This window comes from Dromaius novaehollandiae, chromosome 3, assembly GCF_036370855.1.
Source record: "Dromaius novaehollandiae isolate bDroNov1 chromosome 3, bDroNov1.hap1, whole genome shotgun sequence".
NCBI classification, from domain to species: Eukaryota; Metazoa; Chordata; class Aves; order Casuariiformes; family Dromaiidae; genus Dromaius; species Dromaius novaehollandiae.
Genome location: NC_088100.1, coordinates 38,558,657 through 38,583,052, shown reverse-complemented (window position 1 = coordinate 38,583,052; position 24,396 = coordinate 38,558,657). Strand labels below are relative to the sequence as shown.

General features: G+C 40.3%; 2 protein-coding genes across 8 annotated transcripts in view; one reads left to right on the top strand and one right to left on the bottom strand.

Moving 5' to 3' along the window:
• The first annotated feature begins 141 nt into the window (after nt 1-141).
• PGM3 (phosphoglucomutase 3) lies at nt 142-11,045 on the top strand. Its single transcript, XM_026121036.2, has 12 exons — nt 142-592; nt 1,240-1,424; nt 1,891-1,958; nt 2,264-2,397; nt 2,564-2,765; nt 5,245-5,402; nt 6,436-6,519; nt 7,293-7,391; nt 7,700-7,816; nt 8,536-8,658; nt 10,038-10,211; nt 10,836-11,045. The coding sequence occupies exons 1-12, from the start codon at nt 389-391 to the stop codon at nt 10,920-10,922; spliced, it is 1,635 nt and encodes a 544-aa protein (XP_025976821.1). The 5' UTR covers nt 142-388; the 3' UTR covers nt 10,923-11,045.
• The window catches only part of DOP1A (DOP1 leucine zipper like protein A), a 76,034-nt gene continuing 58,280 nt past the window's right edge, over nt 6,643-24,396 (bottom strand). For 3 of the 7 annotated variants that reach the window (XM_064508714.1, XM_064508716.1, XM_026121033.2), the window contains 10 exons: nt 24,085-24,194; nt 23,770-23,919; nt 23,278-23,339; nt 22,571-22,723; nt 21,140-21,276; nt 19,669-19,724; nt 18,625-18,789; nt 16,978-17,107; nt 15,133-15,192; nt 12,267-12,870 (listed from right to left, as the gene is read on the bottom strand). In XM_064508714.1, the coding sequence (XP_064364784.1) occupies nt 12,565-12,870; nt 15,133-15,192; nt 16,978-17,107; nt 18,625-18,789; nt 19,669-19,724; nt 21,140-21,276; nt 22,571-22,723; nt 23,278-23,339; nt 23,770-23,919; nt 24,085-24,194 (1,329 nt within the window). In that variant the 3' untranslated portion in view covers nt 12,267-12,564. Of the gene's footprint in view, nt 7,433-10,817; nt 11,883-12,266; nt 12,871-15,132; nt 15,193-16,977; nt 17,108-18,624; nt 18,790-19,668; nt 19,725-21,139; nt 21,277-22,570; nt 22,724-23,277; nt 23,340-23,769; nt 23,920-24,084; nt 24,195-24,396 lie in introns of those variants that run through there. The other 4 variants (XR_010388272.1, XR_010388273.1, XR_010388274.1 and 1 more) reach the window with 4 other exon arrangements.

The following is a 24,396-nucleotide window of genomic DNA, read 5'->3' as shown; positions in this document are numbered from 1 at the left end:
AGCCCGGCGCTCTGCGGCAGCTCCCCCCGCTGCGGAGGAGGAGGCGGGGCCCCCACAGCGCCCGGCGCGACCGTTGGAGCGTGCGGGCGCCGAGCTCGCCCCGCCCCGCGGCGCCGCGGCGGTTGGCGCCCTGCGCCACGTGTCGGCCGCGCGTGCGCGCTGGGAGGGGCGGGGCGGGTGCGCGGGCGGGGAGTGGCCGTTGGGATCGCGCGGAGGAGCGGTCGTTGTGCGGGCGGTCGTGGCGCGGCTCCCCCCCGCAGGGGTGTGAACGGCGTTTGCGTTGACTCCGGGCTAAGAGACCTACGGGCTTCCCGCTGAAATACCCACAAAACGCGTTGCGTTGGCTGGGCCCCTCTCCCTGGTAGCTGTACTCCTTCCTTCCCTAGAGATGGATTTCGCAGTGGTTAAAAAATCCTCGGCGTTGCACCCTAAGCCCGCCGGGCTCGCTCTTCAGTACGGCACCGCCGGGTTCCGCACCGAGGCAGAGCGGCTCGATCATGTCATGTTCCGCATGGGCTTACTGGCGGTCCTCAGGTCCCGAGCCACCGCCTCCACCATTGGCGTCATGGTCACCGCATCTCACAATCCTGAGGTAAGAGCAACCTTTATTTAAAAAAAAAAAAAAAGAAAGCAGATGTGATCAGTCTGGTGGAACCAAAGCTCTTCGTAACGGTAGGAGCAAAAAGTACCCAGAGACCGGATCCTGCAGCTTATACACCTAATTAAAGCATGTTTGCAGACTGCTCCCTGCAGATACCCCGCTTGCATGTTTGAAGTTGCTTTTCCTTGTATACAGCACTGTCGTTTTACTTCATTTGGAAAAGTAAATGCTGAAATGTAGAGAATTCATAAGGTTGGCAAGCTTAGAGCACTCTTGAGACGGACCTTTGAGCAAAATCTGTTAGTTTAGAAAATAAAAACTTGTAGCGGTTACAAATAAGGCATTTAGGCTTCTGCTGTTGTGGGGTATTCCGGGCTACGGGCCCTCCCATTATCTCATTTTAATGTCAAACAAATTTCGTAGCAAAATGGTAATGAGAGGGGCAGGTGACTTAATATGCTGATTACATTACTTCTTTGGGCTTGATGCAGGTTTGGTAGCTAAGCCATTTCTTCCCAGAAATGCTCTAAGTTTGAAGAAGCAATTTGATTAATCCATAGGTTTTGGCTGTCTTCAAAGAAATTTTGTTTAGTTTCCATGTCTTAGGCTTAGTACGTTTTATTCTGCTTTTTTCTAAGGAAGATAATGGTGTAAAGCTGATTGATCCTCATGGTGAAATGTTGCATCCTTTGTGGGAAGAATATGCTACACAGCTAGCAAATGCAGAGGAGCAAGAATTACAGAAAGTAATGACTGAAATCTGCCAAAAAGAAGCGGTGGACCTACACAAAGATGCTTTGGTTTTTATTGGTAGAGACACCAGGTAATTGCAAAATACTGTAGATGTATGCTGCTTTTATTGAGGTGCCAAAGTTTTGTTCATGGGTGTTATTGGATTTTTAGCTCTCCACAACCAGATTTACACATTTTTACACCTAGTCTGGTACCTGTTAAAGTAATTATTCAAGTCTGAAAATGTCTTTTGCAATAAAAACAAGCTTTTTCCAATGTTGTTACTACAGTAGCTTCCCTGATAATGATGAAAACTTCTTGGCACTCCTGAACTGGATACGCTGTTGAGTCTTCTTGTGGGTACTGTGTCACATCCATGTGTTTAGAGGTTTACCTGTCTCCGCAGTTCTCTGGGGTAGTGTTTTTAAACTTTTCTATTCTTCTAAACCTTAGTATTCTTTTAAACTTTTCTATTAGTAGGACCCTACAATATAAAGATAGTCATCTGCCACATGCACTTCTTTCCAAAGTCCATAAAGTGTTTTCTTTTTTTCTAGACCAAGCAGCAAGAAACTTTCCCAATCAGTGATAGATGGCATCTCTGTTCTAGGTGGACAGTACCATGGTATGTTGAGCTTTCACTTCTAGTTTGATGTCATGTTTTTATGTAAATGTGACTCCCTTATGTAGATCTAACACAGTAGCCCAGATACCATTTCTGTTTTTGCTTATAACGGTCTTTTTTTCAGGATAGTTGTATTGCATAATGCAGAGTGGTACTTCTTTCCATAACAGAGCTTGAAAATTTTTATATGGGTTTCCTGCACTTCATTTGTCTGTTTGCTGTAGAATAGCAAATATTGTAAGACCCTCAGGAAGAATGAGTTTGGTATTATATTTCTGAATATTGTGCCTTTTGTTTTGTGTTAGATTATGGTCTGGTGACAACACCACAGCTACACTACATGGTCTGCTGTCAAAACACCCAAGGACAGTATGGGAAAGCAACACTGGAAGGTTATTACCAAAAACTGTCCAAGGCTTTTGTAGAACTGATCAAACAGGTGAATACTGTTAATTGTCGTTTTCATGCAAATGTACAAAATGGGTATTTTCTGTTTGTTAGCCTAAACCAGGTCTAAAGTTTTGAATTCAGCATGTCTGTAGGTGTGGTGAGAGAACTTACAGTTTCGCTAGGATATAAGTTCAGTTTTCACCTTCTTCCCTTAGGCTAATTCTAGCAGCTCTGGAGATAGTCAAAGGCATCTGAAGATTGACTGTGCCAATGGAATAGGAGCTCTGAAACTAATGGAAATGGAGCGCTACTTCCCAAAGGAGGTACTAATTCACCTCTATAATGATGGAACCAAGGAGAAGCTTAATCACTTATGCGGTGCAGATTATGTAAAAGTTCATCAGAAACCACCTACAGGTATGTAGTCAGTAATTCTGTATCCGTTAACCTCATCTCCAGATCTGAAAGTACAGGATGTAGCAATGGCACATCGTTGTCAGATTAGATTAATTCCCTGATGTCTTACTAAGTGACTGTATGAATGGTTCTGCTTGCAAAATGGAAAAAGAGAGTCCTACTGCTGTTTTTGGCACAACCCTGGAATGAGTTAGTCTAAATTGTTTGGAGGACTGTGGTGTGTCTCCAACTGCCTGAAATATGTTTGACAGTATGGTCTGAATGCTAGAGTTGGTGGAGCCCGAAGATTGGTGAGGACTAACTAATTTTTACCTCTCTTTGTATTACCAAGAAACGTTTAAATTTTGGGCTGGGCTTGGAGGCACTTTTTCAGGTTCCTGAGGAACAGCTGGGATAAATAGCACCCGTGTACTAGCAAACAGACTGATTTACAGAATTTGATGAGGAAATGACTTGAACTATATTCCTGGAAAATGCATAAAATAAAATCCCCAAACTGGGAGAGTCAGCTAGTTTGAGTACTAGATCATTGCTAAACTGGGTTCTCCATTAGGACAGTTACATCCGCCCCGCAACTGTTAGCCAAAGCTGAACAACAAACTACAGTTTCATTTCTGTTTTGCCATGCTGTTTGCTTACTGGAGAAATGCTGGAAAAAAAAGTGGCACAGTGGCAGTGCCTGCTGGGAATGGATGCTTGTGAATTGTACCTAGATTCTGGCTTGAACGGGGAGTGATGGGAGACTCCTTTGTCGTTTCTATGCAGGGTTGTGTTCTGAAAAGAAAATGTGGTTTCATAATCAGTCACTGAAATAAACTAGCTGATTTCTCTGAAGTATGAAGCAGTGACAGCTCCCAACTTAAAATCATTGGGAGTCGCAACCTCTTGAAACTTGTAATTGTCATTACCTCACACTTCAGCTTGAGCATCTCAAAGGTAGTGGGGCATGTTAGCATACTTCCCTGAGTGCACTTGAACTGTATCGTTGTGGGTGTGCAGGAGAAGAAAGAGGGAAGTATTGGGGTATAGTTTCCTATGCTCTGAAGGACAGAAGGTGTCAGTAGTGTGGCGTTACCCAGTTTTCCTTTTGCTGTCTCCTGGTTGTGTGCTAAAACATGCTTCTCTAACAAGCAGCTGCAGGGTGCAGTGCATCCTTTGTGCTCCCCGATGAGTTCCTGAAGGCCTCTGAAATCAGCCTGTGGGGTGGCGAGTTGTGCAGTTTCTGAGCCATGAACTGTGAGGCTGACATGAGAAACAATCTTGGCCAGGATTTTGGAGAAAAGCGAAATTTACCTTAATAAAAGACCAGATGATTTTTGTGTGACATTGCTGTGTCAGATGGTGACTGCTTCCTGGCTGTTTTTCTATTGGCATGAAGCAGTTTGACTAGCACTGGAAGAAGTTCTGAGGCAGGTTCTGGCTCACACATATACATGATTGTATACGTTAAATATCAAGCAAACTAAACATGAGGTGTTTAATACTCCGCAGATCCACTTGTATATGTTTTGTACAGCTCTGAAATATAGTGGTGATGGTTGCTGTACAATGGGGACTGTGGTGATGGTAGGATTTCTTTGCCGTGTCTTGCTGTAACTCCGCTTTGATGATGGCATCACTGATGTGGGTATGCATGCTTGTCTGATGTTAGGAGAGTGAGTCTCGTGTGTGAAAAGCAAAGGGGAGGCACGGGGCTAGCAGGTGGGAATAGGTTAAAATTAAAACAGGCCTAAAATATATTCTGAAGAAAAAGGTTCTTGATGCAAGTGAAAAATGGTTAATTCACATGTTTCTTGGAGGGTGAAGTGTGTGATAGGATGACATCAGGCGCCTACAGTGGATTTGCCACGTGTCAGGAAACGCAGGTGACTGTCGCTCTGCGGCCCTCCTCTGCCCAAGTGCAGTCTGCGTCCGCACCCAGGGTGTGCTGCAAGCTGCGGCCTGCGCTCAGAGGTGCTGCAGGGGAGGGCTGATGTCAGCCAGCTGCTGCTCACTGCTTCAGGCTCCCTGTGCGCCACTCTGCAAACATCAGCTTGCTCTGCTGTATTGTGGAGGAAGGCAGTTGGCCGCAGGTGATGTGGTGAATAAGTGTGTGTGAGGGGTGTGGATATTTTTCTTTTGTGAGATTTTTATTCTCCTGCCATAACAGATGTCCACCACTTCTTTCCAAAGTTTACTGAGATGTTCCTATATGTTGTAATTCTGGGATTGATTTTCATATATACCTCATGAGAAGGTGCAGCATAACAAATCTTCAGAGAACCTGCATTTTTGAGTTTACTGTTTCATTTTTTTGAAATGAATATGTACTTTGCAGTTGCCATTCAGTACAGCTTCCCTGTTGTGAGACTCAAGTAAAGGCAATATCTTGCCTTTTAGCATTAGTTCTGTGCAGACACATACAAAAACAATCTCTGCATGTGATCCACACTGGAATTAAACATTTTGTATCTTTTTCTGTCTCTAACTTGTGCACTAGGACTAGATATGAAGCCTAATGAGAGATGCTGCTCACTTGATGGAGATGCAGATAGGATTGTTTATTACTATAAGGATACAGCTGACCATTTTCATCTAATTGATGGAGATAAAATAGCAACTTTAATTAGTATCTTCCTTAAAGAACTTCTTGTCAAGGTAACTTAAACATATGAAATGAATGCTGACATTTTTAATTTGGTAAAGTGTAACATACTCTAAAGAAGCTGTGTGTGTTTGTACATCTGTGATCTTTCTAAGCTTTAGGTTCACTTTAGTCAGATATAGAAAGAGATCACTTTTGTACTTGACTGGTGTGCCAAAAATTTTGCTTTTACAAGGGAGTGACTTCCACGCTCTAAATAAAAATCTGAGCACTGAAATCTTAACCTTGAAGCTTTTCTTAGTGAGAGAGAACTTTGCCCGTTTCCATGCATAATCTAGTGTTATACCATTTCCTTTGTTTTGGTACCTTTCATTAAATTTTCTGGATTTAATTCTTAACTCAGCATTTCTGTGAAGCTTTATGAACATGGAACAACTCATTTGCCTGAGAACTTGTTTGTGACGGTCCCAGAGTTTATATGTTGTCATGGCATCTTCCATAATTAATATTTGTAGCATACCATCCTCTCCTCTCAAGGGATAGAGAGAGAAATTTTCTTTTTCAGAAGTCTTCCTCAATTTTGATGGTGTCTGTAAGACTAAACCTAAACAAGTTATACTGGTTCTGGTTTCTGCGATATTGGTTCACTTCTTGCACTGTGATGGAGATGCTGGCCAGTGAGAACTTGTGCTTACCACCAGCCTTTGCTTGCTTGCTCTGGAAGCTTTGAATTTGTTGCTTGTGAATATGGCCCTATGTAACTCCATGTGTCTGGTCAATGCACTGAGCTTGCTGAATCTGAAAACTGGTGAGGAAAGTCTAAGAAGGTGACTGGATGGACAGCTGCTTCAAGCCAGACACTAAAAATGTGATACACAAACACGTAAATGGAATTCGTTATCTTAAATGTATATAAGTTCTTTGGTCTACGAGCTAGTACCTTCCTCTGATGCCCAGGAGTTTGATCTTGTAAGAGAACATAGTTTAGTCTTACACACCACTGAGTAATTCTGATTATCTTTCCATTTATCCCGCTCCTCTGAGTACGTGTGTATCAGACAGTAAAGCACTTCTTGGTTTGCTCAGGTGGAACAGACTTTGAAGATGGCAGTGATACAGACGGCATATGCCAACGGGAGTTCAACACGCTACCTTGAGGAAACAATGAAGGTATTTCCCAGTCTCTTCCTGGTAGTTGTCTGCAAATGATGTTTAGTGTAAACAGTGTTTCCTTTTTTTAATAAATGCTGTTACGATGCGATCACTAAGAAAACTTATACTGGACTCAAATGACTCTTTCAAATCTGTACTAGTTATTAAATTCTTGGTAGAGGAGACCCATGGGAGCAAAGATGAAAAAGTTCCAGCCAGATTTTACTGGTTTAAAAAAAACAAGTAGGCAAAAGTTAAACAAAATCCTCTGTTACTTCTGGAATTGCAGAAGTTTATGGCTTTGCAAAGAAGTGAGTCAGTAAAGGCTCTTTGATACATTGAGACTGTTTATTTTTTGCAACAGGCTGAATGTTGTTTGCTACTGAAATGTGGTTTGCTCTTTGTTGGCAAAACTGAGCTGAAGTATTTCAGTTTGGCTAGAATTGTTATGTTCCCTGAAATCATTAAATAAGTAGGGATTTTCATGGTGTGTGTGTGTATGTACATATGTGTGATTTTTTTTCTGATTTTTTTTTTTTAAATCAGCCTTTATTTCCATTTGAAGAAATGAAAAACCTCCTTTAAATCCAAGCTGCAGAAGTAGTGGATAATTTGAGCTTTGGGGAATCAGTAGTTGTGAAACAGAGGTTGGTTAGTAACAGTCCACCTGGGTTGGTTGCTAGGTTCCTGGCGCTTTCTGAATTACTGTGTTTTTTAGCAGTCACCTCACCTGCAGTTACCAGCTGCTTGTGACTGATTGTATATGTTCTCTGTATGTCTCTGGGTTGTAGGTACCTGTTCACTGTGTCAAAACAGGAGTGAAACACCTACATCACAAGGCCCAGGAGTTCGATGTTGGTGTGTACTTTGAGGCAAATGGACACGGCACAGTAAGTATGTATGTGCAACATGTCAGAATTGCAGCCAGCACCTGTAAAAAAAAAAAAAAAAATCCTTCTTTGAGAATAGACTTGTTTTCCCCCTTCCTCCTTTTTCCTGGCAGTGCTACCAACTCCTCTGTATTTTCTGTGGGGATGGGAGTTCGTGGAAGCAAACTTTGATTTTTTTTTTTTTTTTTTTTTTTTTTGGGGGGGGGGCTTAATAGCAAAAGCTTTTTCCCCTCTTCATTGTTGCATGTGTCCCATTGATGTGTGTTGATGATGACAAGCTCTGACAAGCTCTGACCTTTATGTTCTAGGTATTATTTAGTAAAGCTGCTGAAACTAAAATAAGACAACTGGCAAAAGAGGAAAAAGATGATGAAAGAAGAGAAGCAGCAAAGATGCTTGAAAACACGATTGACCTGTTCAATCAGGTAAAAGCTGAGAGAAACAAGTCAGTATGTTGACAGGCATGGGCTAACCCTATTTAGTAGTACCTGTGAGGCTACTGCTGGGGACCACTGAAGTAGGAAGCAGTGTGCCATAATGAAAGGGGACAAGAAAAAGGGCACATCAGTAACAGTCTTATTGAGAAAGATGTCATACTTTCTACATGGATGAATGTAGAATACCTTTATCTGGTATAGCCTTTTGGGTTCAGAACAAAAAAAAGAGGGAATTGGATGGCATCAAAACGTCGTGATAATATGTGACTTACTAAAAAGTAGTCTTTCAACTAATGCTTTTCACTAACCCTTATGGATGGAGGAAGGGAGGTATTCCAGTGCCCATGTCCACACAGCCATGGGAATCCCTGTCTCAGGGGTAGTGCCAAATCAAACATCACAATCAGCTTCAAGCAGCCTGACCCCTGAACAAAGGTGATGTGCCAGTCCTCATTAGGAAAGAAGATGTCTAGCACTTGCCCTGGCAGAACTGTACAATTATGCTGTTGTTGCAATGAAATTATGTGCCTCTTCTGCAGCGCTCCTCCTGCCATACTGTAATGGGAACAAAACCCACCTGGACTGTAGCAAGTCAGCCTGGCTTCATTTTCACCCTCTTCAGGTGGAAGCTTACTGATTAGATCATGCCTACATTTCTTCACTACTGACTTCTCCATCTTATTTCTCCTCCCTGCCTCCATTAATAGACAGTTGGCGATGCTATCTCAGACATGCTGGTTATTGAAGCAATCCTGGCTTTGAAAGGTCTTACCATGCAACAGTGGGATGCCATCTACACTGACCTTCCAAATCGGCTACTCAAAGTTCAGGTTAGTTACGTGTGTTGGCTCAGTTACAGCAGCATCATGCAGCCCTGCTCTAGAGTAGCTTGCCTGCATCTAATCTAATCTCTCTGTCTCTTTCTTCTTTCTTCAGAAAAAAACCCTTTATTTTAGGACTTAAAAGGCCTATTGGAATAAGCCACATAAAGCATAAAACAAGGAGAAAAGATCAGACTTTCACTTGGAGTAAAATAAAATATGACTTATACATGTGATGAAATAGCAGCCAACTCTTTAAATGAAAAAAAACCCTAAGAAAAAATTGAGATGGGAAAGTGGCTTGTTTATTTTGAATTAAGAGTGAATGCAGATTAACATCAGTGATTGTATACAGTGGTGTGCTGTTGTTTGGCAGAATATCTGCTGTCTCACATGCTCTCTTTAGTGATAAGAGGGTCTGTTAACAGTGCATCTGAAACTTTTTCTTATCCTTAGTTACACTTTTCACACAAAGGAACTAGCAGATTGAATGATTAGGACTTCAAGACCACAAAAGGGATATGGAATGCTCTATCCCAGTAGGTGACTTTTTTTTGCATGGAAAATGAGAATTGGAAGAGTTTTCCTTATAGTCTCAAAACCCAGTGGGCTGAGAAGAATTCTAAATGCTAGGGAGAGGATTGCAGCATTGCTGCAACTTTTCTTTCAGACTTCCACATGGGATGTGTCTCTTGACGATGCACACTAGTTACACTCCTATGGGAAAAAAACAAACCAACAAACAGTGCTTACATTTCACTTTTGCCTGTGGTTAAAAGGATCAGAGTATTAGTGTGAGTGATACAGGTTCGAGTCTCTTTCTTTGTTCTAGCTAAAATCTGACCTCTGCTACTCTATTTTTCAGAGGCCCCTACCTCCTACACTGGATGAATTTTTTTCTTGGTGTGTCATTTCTTAAAAATTAAATATAAATTAAATACTCAAGCTCTCATGTCTTTTTCTGCAGGTGTGGGGAGGGAGACTGCCATGTGGAGGCATTTTGTGAGATCTAAGGACACAGTAAGGGAGCCCTGGGCTCTTACTTAACCAGAGAAGAGAGTTTAAGCATTCTGATTCTGATTGCAGCTTCACTTTGGAGGCTAACCAAGGAGGCACAGTCAGCCTAGTAGTTCAGCCCTTGATCCCAGAATTGACCCCTTTTCCAGATTAAGTGGCTGAATCCTATCAAGACTTGCTTAACACATAATGAGCAATAGCTTAGCAGGAGTCCTGAGGATCCCAAAATCTTTAAGTAGGCAGCTCCCAAACTGAGGTCTTGCTCAAGATAATGCAATGCATCAGTCTGTCTCATCAGTGGGGGGTTTTCTTAGGCTCTCATCATACAGCTACAGCACAACAGTAAGTTAAGTCTGTTTCTGATGTTGTAGGTTGCAGACAGGCACCTTATTGACACAACAGATGCAGAAAGGCATGTGGTTGCACCCCCAGGACTACAAGAGAAAATTGATGCACTTGTAAAGAAGTACAAATCAGCACGAGCATTTGTCCGTCCATCAGGAACAGAAGATATAGTTAGGATATATGCTGAAGCAGACAAACAGGTCAGAGCTGAAACAGCAGATCTATGAAGTGGATCTTTTTAAGTTCTGCAATTTTTCTGATTAGCATTGGGTGTGGGAGGGAGAAGTATGTTTACATATTGGTCATTTAATCAAATGTAACTGTTCCTAAATTTGGAAAAAAAAAAGTGATCACAAAAAATCTCAGGATTTTATAAACATAAAATCATAATTTTTAAGGTTTTTAATATTTACCTGCAAAGATGAGATATTTATAAAGGCATATCTGACACTAAAGGATTTTGAAAAGACAGTCAAAAGACATTCAAGATAAAAAAAGTAAGTTACTGAGGCAGTCAGTAACTGCATGATTTCTTAAGGGGCAGAATCAAAAATAAATTTTGTCTAGAGTTAAGAATTAGTCCATATGTGAGCTTAAAGTTGTCACCAAAATCAGTGGTCCTGCTTTTCTCATATCATGTTCTCCTACCCCCGTCTTCCTGCCAGCAAGACACTATGGCAGAAGATATCTGAAGATGACAGAGCAATATAGGGAACACAGCATTTACAAGAAAACTCTTGTCTTACTACTGCATATATAATCTGAATTTGTAATACTGATGATACTTGCAACATAATGTAACTAACTTTTTTAATATTCCATAGGAGAATGCTGATGCCCTTGCCCATGAAGTAAGCCTGGCTGTTTACCATCTCGCTGGTGGAGTAGGAACACCACCCCAGCCTGTATAACAAAGGATACAACTGCAGTTAAAGTTCCTAACCTGATTTAGTCAATATTACTTTATTATTTGTTAGTGTGGACATACCAAGCCATTCTTGATTGTAAAAGGGATTAAATGGGACTGAGCACAATATTTTCCCCCTATTATTTCTTACCTTGTTCGTAACTTACCTCTTGCTGCTGGCTGCTCCCCATTTGTCTAACTTCTAAAGCTGAGCTAGATACAAGTAAATGTGTGCCTTTAGTGTCACTTCTTGACATGCAGTGGCCTGGTCATGTCCAGAAGGGAGGCTACAACTCTAGTCTAAGCATGAAGACTCATCTTTTCTGCTAGCAATAACCTGGTTACCAGCCCTTCCCCAGACAGCCTACAAGGCAGATGAGCCATGCAGACTCAGGTTTGGGTTAGTGCAGAGGCTTCATTGAAGCTTAAAGCCTTGCTGCTATCAAGCAGGAAAGCCGAAAAAAACTGTGAGAGCAAGCCACCTCCTTCAGCCAAGTCACACCAGACAGATGCCTCTTCTAGCCCTAGGTGGTCACAAACAGGTAACGAAACAGCTGCTTTCAGCAGTTGATAGTCAGAGTATGTTTTCCATAATGCAAACTAATTAAAAGGTATACCTATCACATTCATTGTTTACAAGCCCTCTAACAGGGTAACTATTGCTTTAATATTTTAGTGTTACAGTGATGAATTTGCATCCCCAGCTTATTTAATTGGTTAATGACACATTGTGCCTAAATCAAGCACACCTACTAAAAGTGCACTGAGGGCATGGGAGTTTGACTCTAGCTCTGTTGCAACTGCACTTGCAGTAGCTTTAGCACTACCTTACTGCTGCGAAAAAAAACATCACTTCCAGTTTTGCCACAGCAACTGCATGCTCATCATTATCACTTAGTGGAAGTATAGAGGTCTGAGATTCAGTTCAGCTCAGTTCAGAGGACAATATAGTGAAAAACAGCATCTGAAAACAAACAACATATTATTACAATATCTTCATTAGAAAAATTGTTTTTATGAAATTATATGTGAAATATATATATGAAATTAAAGCAATTTGTAATAATAGTATTTATCATAGCTTTTTAAGATGGAGAGGGACAGAGAGAACTTTGTTACCACCCCCCCCCCCCCCCAGCAGTATGAAGGGGCTGGGCTAAGTAATATTTTAAATATACACATATTACAAATCTATACATTTCAGTTGCAGGTATCTACCTCTGGCAAAGGTTTTCTTTTTTTTCATTTTAGTCCTGTATCAAGTCCTAGTATGATGACATTTTCCAGATTGCTATTAAGTTTAAAAAAAACCCCAAAAAACAGACAACAGAAATAAAGTGGAAACAAATTGAAAAAATGTGCACCTTGTATTTTTTAGGATTTTTTTTTTTTTAAGACAGACCTCAAGACAACAAAACAAGTGTACTGTAAATAGTAGGCACCATAATCAATATGAGCCACCAATATTTAAACTTGATTCAGGCCACATCCAGAACTCTTCTCTTATTTACAAATATTTAAATTAAATACAACATTAAGTCTTTCATTACATACAAAGTAAGAAAAGAATACTATACAACTGGGAAAGATACAGTAGTTCATTTAAATAGTTACATTACATATAATATGAATAGTACCAGTTTAGCTCATGTTTTTATGACACCTTCAAGAAAATCCTTCTCAACCATCTCTTCAATTTTTTGCCTTGCTTTGCTGGAGAATGTCTTTAGATTCTCCATTTTTATGTCCTTATTGGGAAACGAGTTGGGATAAAGGACAGGGCTCCCTGAGTGTCCAACACATCTGCTTGTGACTTTGCTGTTAAAAACTTGGCTGAGTACATTAAAGAAAGGCAAAAGCTGCTCAATGCTGCGAACAGTGTAGATGGTCAAAAGTAAGTGACCTGGTTCCCAACTTAACGTTTTCCCTGAGCTTTCCTCCTCTGGGTTTTTCTGTAAATACAGAGAAATATGAAACAATACAGGACAGAACAGAAAAAGTACAGGTACAACCAAAACAGACTAATGCCCAATAGGTATTTTTCCATATTCCATAAAGTATTTGTCCTATCAACAAAATGTGCATCTACTGGAGCACAGCTTTTGCAGCAGATCTCCTGCTCCTGCCCCCTACCATGCTTTGCTGTGTGGTGGCCATGGCCAGGACGACACAGGCTGGCATCTGGTCAGCTGGACTAAAGTGAAAGCTGTGCCCAGCTGCCACCAGACACTGCAGTCCACCGCCTCAGCCCAGAGCTGGCCCAAAGCGAACCAGCCCCCGCAGTGCGCGTCAGGCCCTGGCACCCGCTGTGCCGCTCTACACAGCTGCTCCTGCTGCGACATCCCGCTGGCTAGCACAAACACAGCCAAAGCTGATGTTACACCCAGCACCACAGCTGCTTGGAAAAGTCAGGTGCTGGCTACCTTGCTTTCTAAAGCAGGTTGATTTCCGATAGCAACATTAATGTTTCACCTTACTGCCAGCCTCACTGATGATAAATAAAACCTAGAAGAAGTTAGAATAGAAGCTAAATATATTTGCTTTGAAACTAGAGTTCTCAGTTTTCGGAAGGACGAAGACATCGCTATTAACGCCCACGAAGGCTCTGAGCAGACATTAGTTTTCACAAAGGAAAATGGTTCAGTTACTCATCGTGGGTTCTCTGAGAGCCTTCGTTACACATCTTCCACCCATGCGGAGAATTTCAAGGGAGAGATTTCTGGAACCCCACCAGTGAAGGCAGCAGTCACACACCAGGGAGTGCGTACGGTGAGTGTGTCAGTACACTCTTATAATCCTGTTAGAGTTACCTTAAATATCTGTATACTAAAACATCTGCGCACTAATATCCTGCTGCTTACATGGCAATCTACTCATTTCCTTTTTTTGACTGAAAAATCACATTCAAATCTAGAAAATAAGATAATATCAACACCAGAAAATCCTTGTTTGGACTGTTATTGATAGACCAGTACAAGAGAGTTAATGCCATGAAGCAGAGGTCCAGCAATGCTGGTTTTTATTCCAGGAGGAAGGAGAAAAGGGAAGCACAAAGGCCACGTCAGTGAAAGCCACGTCCTGATGTGCCTGTGAGCAGCGCCTCCTCCCGCTGCTCCTGCAGTGCATCTGCTGAGGCAGGAGCCAAGAGGAGCTCCCGAGAATCCCGCAGGCTGCATGGCTGTGGCCACGGGCCGCAGCCCAGGGGATGGGGAAACTGAAGAGCAGGTGTTGTGAGGAAAAGAGAATGAAGGGGAAAAAGAACACCAATGGGAGGAGAGTGTAAAGTAAGGATTTTTGATTGTGCAGCCTTTGAGCAAATAGATTTATTCAGGGAACTGCTTTTTTACAAAGATGATTTTTGCCCTCTAAGTGAGAGGAACCGTCTTTCCAATTCAGGTGCCTTCATGATATGTGTTTCACAAAAAGTGATTAGATTAGTATTAAATATGAATGTAGTTAGTATTTTGGTTCTGTCTGGCTCCCTGTCATGAGAGATGACTTATTCTAGCTGCACCATTTATTCTCCACAAAGTTTCAAGAAACAAAAGGCTACATAATAAACTGGAACAAAACAAATACTGCATTCCATGACAGAAAGACTTGATGCCTATTTTTTTGAAAAAGTTCTTTTTAAAATTTCTCCTTCAAAAATTTCACATTGGATTCACTTTGCACTGGATTCACAGAAGAATTTACAGCACTGGTTCTCACTGCACTGCTTTGCACAACCCAGCGATGAACGCGGAATAGCTCCAGCATACACCAAGTGTTAGTGTTACGAAGAAGCCAACCAAACGGGGTGCGTGTGCCAATACCAATGCTCTCACTCTAAGTGAGCAATGAAATACAATCCATCCAAGCCATTTCCTCACAGCAGTAGCTTAGAAAACATGACTAATTTGTCAGATACTTAAACAGGTAATTTAACAGAGACCAGTTTAGGGATTACATGTGGCAGAAATCATTTTAATTCTATAATGATCTGTGGTGATAAGTCGTTTTAGAACTATTTTTGTGTAATCTATTTGATGTAGGAAACCAAGTTAAAAATAAGGGCACCTGTGATCATTTCACTTCACAATCTCTCAACTTTGTCCTCTAAAAAGACTCATCTCTCTCACTTCTCACTGAAAGCTAGATGCTACCCAGGGCTGCAAGGTGATGGTATTATGGTAAGTTTGTTTCACAACTCAAGCATCAAAGGCCACCCTCACCTGATGCTTGGCCATCTCCAATCCCTCCAAAACCATCGTCTTAAAGTCCTCCTGTTTGTCCTGTGGAAGGAAAGAGGAGAACTTTCAGACTGCATTTCATATATCAAAGTAATACTTTGCCATGAAGGCCGTGCAGTTGGTTGGCTGGGTGCTGTTTTTCAGCAAAGAGATCATCCATTCCAAAGAATCCATTATCCAGAATCATCACACTCTGGAGCTAGTGGGGCCAAGACACTATCAGACAATAATAGCATTGACAGTTTGTTCTTCTGTTTATTGCCAGCAGTGCCAAAGGAGGCTTAAAGTACATTTCTTTCAGACAACAGAGCCTGATAAACACCATACTGTGCGAGTCTGAGTATTAGTCAGAGTGCCCTGAAGTAAAATTAAGGTCAACTGAAACATTTTGCTCAGAAATAGTATTTTCTAAGAGAAACACACAGCTATATTCCTCCTCTGCACAAAGAAGAAATGGCCTGGAAACCAGTATTCATTACCTCATTTTTATCTCGTCCTCATACCCCCAGTTTTGGTTCAAAATGTGCAACTGCTGCCTTGACTATAGGGTTTCAGAAATCCTGGAAGTTTTGTATATTCTTGAAGCATATTGTGAAAGCCCTCCCTTCCTGCCTCTATCTCAGCATATAGTACTTACCAGCATGTATATTTTATAATTCATGCAGAGACATTATTTGGAACATGACAACTTTCTAACAGGTATAGCACACAACATAAAACACCAGGGTTAGAGGCTACACCTGATTAGCAGCCTGTTAAAACTTATTACCCCCTTTTACATGTTGTTAGAAGAAGAACATTTTAGTCTTATTTTCACAGTTCAAAGGCAGTATACATGAAGACTGTCAATATGCATCAAATACTTGTTTTACTCCCTACAGTTGTGAGCCTTGGCTGACTAGTTCAGGTCCACCTGCAGCTAAGTTATCGCTAAAATTTATGTACCACTTGCATGTCAGCAATAGTTTTTTTATCCAGTGAAAACACTTCTCCCATATGACTGAGTTTTCTCCCTCTTTTGTTGCCCCAGCCAGGCAGCCTTTGCCAGTGAAGTGCCTGCATGGGAGATTCTGTCCTCACAGAAGGAGCAGCAAAGTATCCCGTTTCATTTCTCTTTCTTTGTGGCAGCAGAAAGGTGCTCCCTGGGACAGGGCTTGGACAGCTTTCATCAGCTTCATTAGCTGATCGGGCCTCCAGCCCTAACCAAACAAGGGTTTTGACAATATCTCACATACCAACATAATGATGGCTGGCTCTAATTCTGCTCCTAATTTACAAATTATAGAGCCTGTTTTCCCCCCCAGAATTGTTTTCACTGCTCCCTGCCTTCTTCCTTTCGTTGCAATTGCTTCAGGGCAGGAAATCCAGACCTCCCTGGCTCTGCACAGTTTCAAAACTCTTGGTTCTCTCATTTATGGAAATGCAACGTCATTTTCTAAATAATTAAATGGGATTACTAGGAACAAAAATGTTTTTCTACCTCAAAAGATGATTATACTAGTATCTACCTATATGATTTGAAATCTGTCCATCTGAAAATGATTTTTGCATTAAAATGTATTAGACCTTGAGGCATATTCTACTTTCTACTCAAATAAATATTTTTAATTGGATACTCCAAAGCCACTGACCCTGGTCTTTTTTTCCTTCATACCTGCATATGGTTTTTGCCTAACGCTGACCTGAGGCTACTCCAGTGGGAATCTCCCACACTAGATAACCTCCTTTTCATTTTCCATCAAAACAAACACAAACAAAAAAGAGTGCTGCAAGTTACTGAACATGAAAGTTTTCAGTGAAAAGCAAAACTGGAAGAAAGCGACATACCTTCGCTCTTTTTCGCAGCAGTTTTGCTAGACGTACCACATATGGTTTAAATTCCCTTTGATGAGTGCCCTGTCTTCGAACCTCCAGGCCTGAATCATCTGATGCTTCTGGAATAAAAGCCCAACGATACCTGCCATGAGATAACACAAACAGACATTATCCTTACTGAACACACAGACTTTTCTGAGAGATCTAAGAGTATGACAGGATGAGGCAGTCAAGCTAAATTTTAAAGAAAGAAGAAAAAAAAAATCCTTGTCAAGATAGAATAGGAAAGCCATATTCTGAAAAGGAAGACACAACCTGGTTGAGAAAAGGAGAATTTGCTTTCTCCTTTAGAATTTCTTAAATATTTAAGTATGCCAAAAGCAAGAAGGGGCAGAGAAGCTAAAAGTAGCAGCATTCACATCTCTACTGTGTACAAGGAAACTGAATTATAAAATATGTAAGTTACCTAAAATATTTTGTTGCACAAGTGCAGTGTTTACTCTAACAGATCAAATGTTCTCAATGTACCCTGCTGATAACAGAAACTCATTTATTTTATCTATTCACATGCCAGCAGGCTCAGATGGACCAATCCCTCCTCTTCCCCTCACTACACTGTCAACATTGGTTAGTTGCATCATACACTATAAAGGGAATCAAAGTTTATTTCCTTAATAATTCAGTCCAAGCCTCAATGAGAACACCATAAAAGAGAGTGTGATTCAGCATGACTATGGTCTTTCCAGAAATACGCAGTAATGACTATGGAGAAATATCTTAATAAAAGCAATTTGGCTAATAATTGGGAGCAGGACGGCATGGAGAGTTTAGTGAGAATTATGAACAAACTCCCCAGAAGATAAAATAAATCAAAGAACATTCAAGATTACTTTTAGATTTAGAAGTACCTCAGGGCACAAACTGACATAGTGTGTGCAACCCCATTCCTCCTACATGAGAATCTTCTGAGTAACAGGATACTTAGAGCTGACTAAATGTCTACAGACCTGTGTCAGGGCAGCGGCCCTTAGCTGGTCACTGCTGTGCAATGTAAGGGAAGAGATGGGATACGTTGTTCTGTCCTGTGCTACGTCTCATTTCTGGGGTCTTCAGTAAATGCCAGTTGCTTTGCATCCATTTTTGCAACAAAACAGGACTGGCAAGGGGAAGTAGTTTGCAGATACAAACAACTACTGGCTGAGAATAACATATGCCCCCTTCACAAGCAGGTTTGTCGATATGTCTTCCAGTAAAATGATGCAGGAGTCATCCTGCATTAAGTGAAGTCATACTGAGATCATACAGTCTTCCGATCTGATGCCTTAGTCATTGAGACATGTGGGTCTATTCTGGGTTCTTGGACATTACTGCAACTAAATACTTTAAAAATAAAGTACTTTAGTAAATCACCACTATTCCCAATTAGCTTACAAGTGTGAAGAGCCTCCAGCCACAAAACCAGCTTAAACTCATCTGCCGCACAGCATCATTTGCTCTGGGGGCCACACTGACAGTGGGAGGGAATGCCCTGTGGGCTACTCTGGGGTGAAGGCCAGAAAGAGAAAGGAAATAGGAAAATAAAGCTTTTAAACACTAGAGTTTTACCAAAAAAACATGGTTAAACATTAAAGATCCTAAATTACAGCCTCTTTTACTTACATCTGAAATTGAGGAAGGTTTTCAGATGGTAAAGCTAGGGCTAAATCCAGAAATTTGCAAGCAGACAGGTACAGGTTCAGCCATCTCTGGCTATTGTAGGATGTGGAGAAACCATTGCCCCCTGTGTACGTCGTCTCCAGACCAGCAACAGATGGGCCAGAAGTCCTAAAATAGAGTAGAGTGGGCAGGTGAGTCATAATGGCCTTCTGCCGTTATGGGAAGATCCTCTTTCTTCATTTGCCTTTATAGACATACAACTCTTTATTAACCACTTTAATCCCAAATCCACAAATCAAAACAGAACATTGCAAGTCTTTGCTATGCTTGGAGTTTATGCTTAAATGTATTATGCTGCATCTGATTCCCATCAGTCATCCAAATTAAGAGCAAGTCCTAACTTGCAAGTCATGTGGATTTTACTGTGTTTTAGGGAAAGAATCTTCAAAAGAACAAAAAGAAGCTAAGTAAAAATGAAGAACAGAACTTGGGCACCTAACTCCTTTTTGTTCTTTTGCAAAATCTGCCTCTTCTGTTAAAATTGACTGAAATTGGATCATACTGTGTAGAGAATGGATGGGATGGAAACACAATGAAACCAGAAAAAAACTTAACTCATTCTTATGCCATTATAACACTCGAAGAAACCACATTTTTGGTAGATTTTTTTTCGTAAACACTCTGTCAACCTTATGCCAAATACATATACATGATACAGAAAAGCTATAATGTCTTACTACACACATTTTAATTGCAAAAGTATCATTTTAGCCAACAAGACTAGGACTGTAGGAACTAGCGTACTTCTATTACATGATTTACCTTAGCTATTTTTGAGCAAGGTGATAGCAGTACTTTTCTGTTTGTTTGTTTTGCCGTTCAAGAAAAATAATCTGAACTAAAAACTCTTCACTTGTCCTTTTATTTTGAACTTGAAAGTTTTTTGAAGACAAACTATTTTAAAAATGATTCAGCTGTCCATCGGCATGTCAAACGATTGCAGAATACTATCAAGTTAAATGAGCAAGAAATTCAGCTTAAGTTTACCTGGAAATATCTTCATCAGCAGTTAGCTCCTGTTCCATTAATAAAAACACTTGTACCTGAAAAATCAAATGCTGTATTTTAATACCATTTTTTATGGACTGTGACACAAGAAAATTCTGCAGGGATGTCTGAGGAATAAGCCTTGGAAGAACTGCTGTTTGGAGCTTTTTCCATTCATGGATGATGAAATAACCCACTGAAGTATGAATGGACACTGACATCCTGAAACTCCTTCATCTCATATATAGCTCAAGTAGCACAAGGGCTACATAAACTGGCTATTTGATGAGCAGAAAAGCTCTCACAGGCCAATCCCTTCCACTACCCAGAAAGGGAGCCCGAAGGAGAGGAACCTCTAAAGGAAACAAGATAAAGAATAATACAAAGGAACGGTCAAGCTGAAGTGTGAGCCCCCAGAGATGACAACATCTTGTCCACTGAGAGTAGTTCCTAGACCACTGTAACTCGCATCAGTGCCAGCGGACAGCAGAGGGATCACAGCGCCATGCTCTGAGCAGACCTTATGGAGTAGAACGGGATTCCTAATATTTATGCCATTGGCAGGCTCAAATTTAGATATGTCTATTGCCAAAACAATGCACTCAGTCTTTAAAATACTTTATGTGGCTTTATTCCTTCTGTTGCTTAGAGCAACAGTTAACCAAGGGCTAACTTAGCCTCCAGCAGATTAAAAAAAAAAAAAAAAAGTCACAGCAGTGATTCTAATTTGCATTCTAAGTTAGCTGGTCCCTTAGGAACTACTTGGCTACCAGGATAAATGGACCGCAAGATATACTAGCCACCCCCCTCCGTACTCGTTCCCAAAGCACTACCAAAACTGAAACCCAGACGGCTGCAAACAGCCAACCCCAGAGACTCCACAGGTAGCAGTTCTGAAAGCAGATGTTTATCCTGTCTTGCTATGATAGAGTGACCCAAGAAGAAAAAACGAAGTCAAGCATCGGGCCTTTTGTACATCTAACTACAAAATTTCAGCAACAGCGTGGCAGGAATCACCACCAGTTGCTAATGCAACATGGATGCTATCTCCCTCTTTATGTAGGTTCTCATCATCATTGCTGGAGGAGGGCTGAATGAGCAGGAAAGTAGCAACAAGAAAAAGTGAGTGAGGGCAGTGAGGGAGTGCGAACAGTTGGAAGGGTCCGTGTACCCTATTGAACTGGTAAGTAGGAGTAAGTAGGGAACACTGTGGTGAAACGCAAACTCAATTCAGGAGATACTTGAATAAATTAAGCAGCATAAATCAACAAATATTCTATCTGGTTTGAAAAGACATCAGGACTGAAAATACATCAGCATTCAGTTCAAACTGTGCCCATTGTACATATATGCACTGCGTGCAATTAAATAACAGATTTTGTATCAGTAACAGATTTTCTTAAAAGCATTCAGCAGTAGTGCCTCAAATTTACAAGTGTCTTCTAAGTCAGGAATATTAATGCCAACTCACCAGTTCAGTGATCATGGTAGGCCAAAGTGAGGTAAGGTGCTGTGGAGACATTCTTAAAAGCAATACTCTGAAAAACAGGAACACTTGGGAATGAAGAGTGGGCACCTGTGGCAAACGAAGACTTTCTACCAGCCTTTCTGAAACAAAAAAGTGAACAAAGATTCCTCAGTTCAGAATAATTCCAACTAGTATCTTCTCCTACCCTCCACTCATCATCAAAACTTTTTTCTTTAATATCTGCCATGCTAGTATTTCAGTACTTTGCTACAGTTTATTGATTCTGTCAACATACAAAATAACCACTTTCACTAAGCAATGAATAAAAAAAGCAAAAACCTCAAAACAAAACAAATACACATTTTGATTAAAGTTGTCCATATTAATGCAATATTGCACCTGAAAGTTTTCCTTATATGGAGAATTTCACCCCATTCCAGAAAGAGGAGGTTAGCAGATTCCAAAACCTATAATAACAGCTCAAACAGTCAACATTTACATTATTAAAAGGCTGCATCATCACAGCATATGAAAGGCTGCATCACATGGCATATCACACAGGGGCAGTATCCTCTTAGTTAAACATAACTATCATTAAGCATTCAGCACAGAGGCAGATATATAAAGAAATTTTTCACTCAAGCCAGCACAATGCACTTCTCAGTTTGGACCAGTAAAATCAGCTGGTATCTTGAACACTGTGAGCCCAGCTACTGACTGACTGGGAAAAGAACCTCAAAGAATAAATCCTACAACAAATGAAATGAGGAAGATAATGCAATTGACCTTCCATATGGAAGAAGAGACCAAAGTATTCATCTTGGTAACACCAAAAGACAATACTTAGAAGAAGGTGCCCTAACCATCTGCGTCATCTTAGGGAAGAAAAACAAACAAGCAAAACATATCCCATTTCCGATCACTTATTGAAACAAGTCAACTGGAAGAGATGCTCTTCAGTGATAATTAGGACAGAAAAACAGAAGAGCAGAAGCTGTGGAAGTGAAGAATTTAAAAACCACTTCAAGGTCAGCCTTTGTACTTATCCCCATTTCAACATTCAAGATATAAGCAGCTATTATGTCAAAAAGCACCTGAAAGGGTACCCAAGAACACTAAGTGAAGTACACAATGACAGATCAGTGAAACAATCTAGCTAAAAGTCAACTGGAAATTGGGAAATGCAGGTACTTTTTAATCATTCAAGGTTCAGAATGTTCCCATTAAAATCAGCAGAAACTCGGCATCCAGTCATAGAAACTGAATCACACACAAATACTCCAGCAGACAAATTTACCTGCTGTTATCCAGAAATTTCTCTCACAGATGGCATGTGGCACTGACCAAAACACTAGAACTTCGTCATAAAAATATTCCTCAGCCACAATCAGATTCAAGAGAAAGAATCCCATTAAATGACCCATTTTAACCAACCTTGTATGTCTGGAAGGTATTTCTGGTACTGGTCTATTTCACTACTAAAAATTGCGAAGGCCAGTCTCTTCAGGAGCATCGCGCGCTGCTCCAGCTCCACGTCCCGATTGGCAAACAGATTCAGGGAACTGCTCTGAGCCACAGCCACTCGGGCTGAAAGAGAAAGTGAGCAGTGCTGAGGTGAACTTCACATTTCTCTTCTGTTTCACATTACGGCATAAATAATTCTTACTTTTGTTGCATTAATGTAGTTCAAAAACAGCCACTAAGAAAATACCATTGCCATTTGTATTTGTAACCACACTGATTTAAAAATACATATTGAAAGAAAACTCTTAGATATACACAATCTCTCTAGCTTTTTCTTTGTTTGTTCTAAATACAACTTGTATGTACAGATGGTCAGAAGTTTTGGTTGTGCAGAATCAATTTTTCCTTAAGCAGAGTTAGTGTCCGAGTTCTAAAAAAATCCCTTCTGGTTAACAAACTTTGCTGTATAAACAAAAATCACTGTGGGCCAGGATGGTCTCAAATTCCCTCACTTCAAATGATTTTACTTATGAATCTCCAAAAAAAATAGTTGAAGAAAAAAAATTATTCCAGTCTGTTTGAATTATCCAGAGTTGAATAAAAGTTTTCAAGATATTTATTTTCTGTTTTTTATGTTTCCCTTGGAGAAAAGCCACCACTGCATCAATAATACTTACTCATCAAATCTCTGAATGTGGTTTTGTCATGTGTCATCAAGTTATCCATAATAGCTCTCCAACTAGAAGGGAAGATTGTACACAAATTAGAAGAGCAAGAAATCCTCATAGGAAACTTTCTGCTCTTTTAACTAAACCATCTCCCATTTGCTAAAACTTCTAATCTAATCTCTCTGTTACATAGGTGCCATTTCATCAGTACAGTTTGATTGATTTGTACCTATACAATGTTTAGGAATTTTATTTATCTTATTAAAAAAATACATATTTTAAATAAATTTGAAGTTGAAAACGTACTGGCACATAGAAATTAATATTAGATGAGTTTTATATTTTATGTGGTAATCTAAAATACAGAACATCCCTCTTTTCTTCTCTCAACAGAGAGATATCTTGGGAAATTTTGCTCCACATTACATATCCTCACGTGTAAGAGTATACATACATAAAACTTGTAACAGCCACTGATACAAGCAAGAAGAAAAGTCTTACTGGTTAACACAAGAAGCATCCATTTGGAAGAAACTGGAATCCATAAAGAGATCAAATGCTTCCTTTTTCCACGCTCGCCTTGTGTATTGATACCCACTAAGGCTGCTTAATAACTGAACACAGGCTCGATAGCTGGAGGCATTGTGAGCACTAAACAAAATAAAGTCAACACAAGGTAATTTTAAACTGTTGCTTTATAAGAAGTTTTCAACAGATATTCAATCCTTATCCTGTCTGATTCAACTGAAGTGTCAGAGGCACCAAATTTCAATCAGCTATAAAGATCTACATAAATTAAATAAATTGTAAAGATACCTGTGATTACGGAGGTAGGGAACAACATAGTGCATAATATTTACAAGCAAAGGAATAACTCTCTCTTTTTCATCACTGTAGAAAACCATATCCAAGAGATGAGCCAAAACCTATAAAAAGTGAGGAAAAAAATGTTATTGCTCACTCCCAAGCTACTTTATGCTTACCATAAGCCATTTTTTGTACAGTGTTTTGCTCTGAATTTTCAAGTTTACAATAGAAGCGATCAAACTCCAGGTACTACATAAAATCTAAAGTATAAACATGCCTTCATTTTTAAAAGGAACTTAGGTAAAAACACAAAAGCATAAA

Bases quoted from the DNA above. Each gene is read 5' to 3' on its own strand.
- PGM3 (XM_026121036.2), top strand. From the start codon at position 389: ATGGATTTCGCAGTGGTTAAAAAATCCTCGGCGTTGCACCCTAAGCCC. The intron at 2,766-5,244 runs GTATGTAGTCAG...CTTGTGCACTAG, and splicing joins TCATCAGAAACCACCTACAG to GACTAGATATGAAGCCTAAT. The intron at 8,659-10,037 runs GTTAGTTACGTG...CTGATGTTGTAG, and splicing joins ATCGGCTACTCAAAGTTCAG to GTTGCAGACAGGCACCTTAT.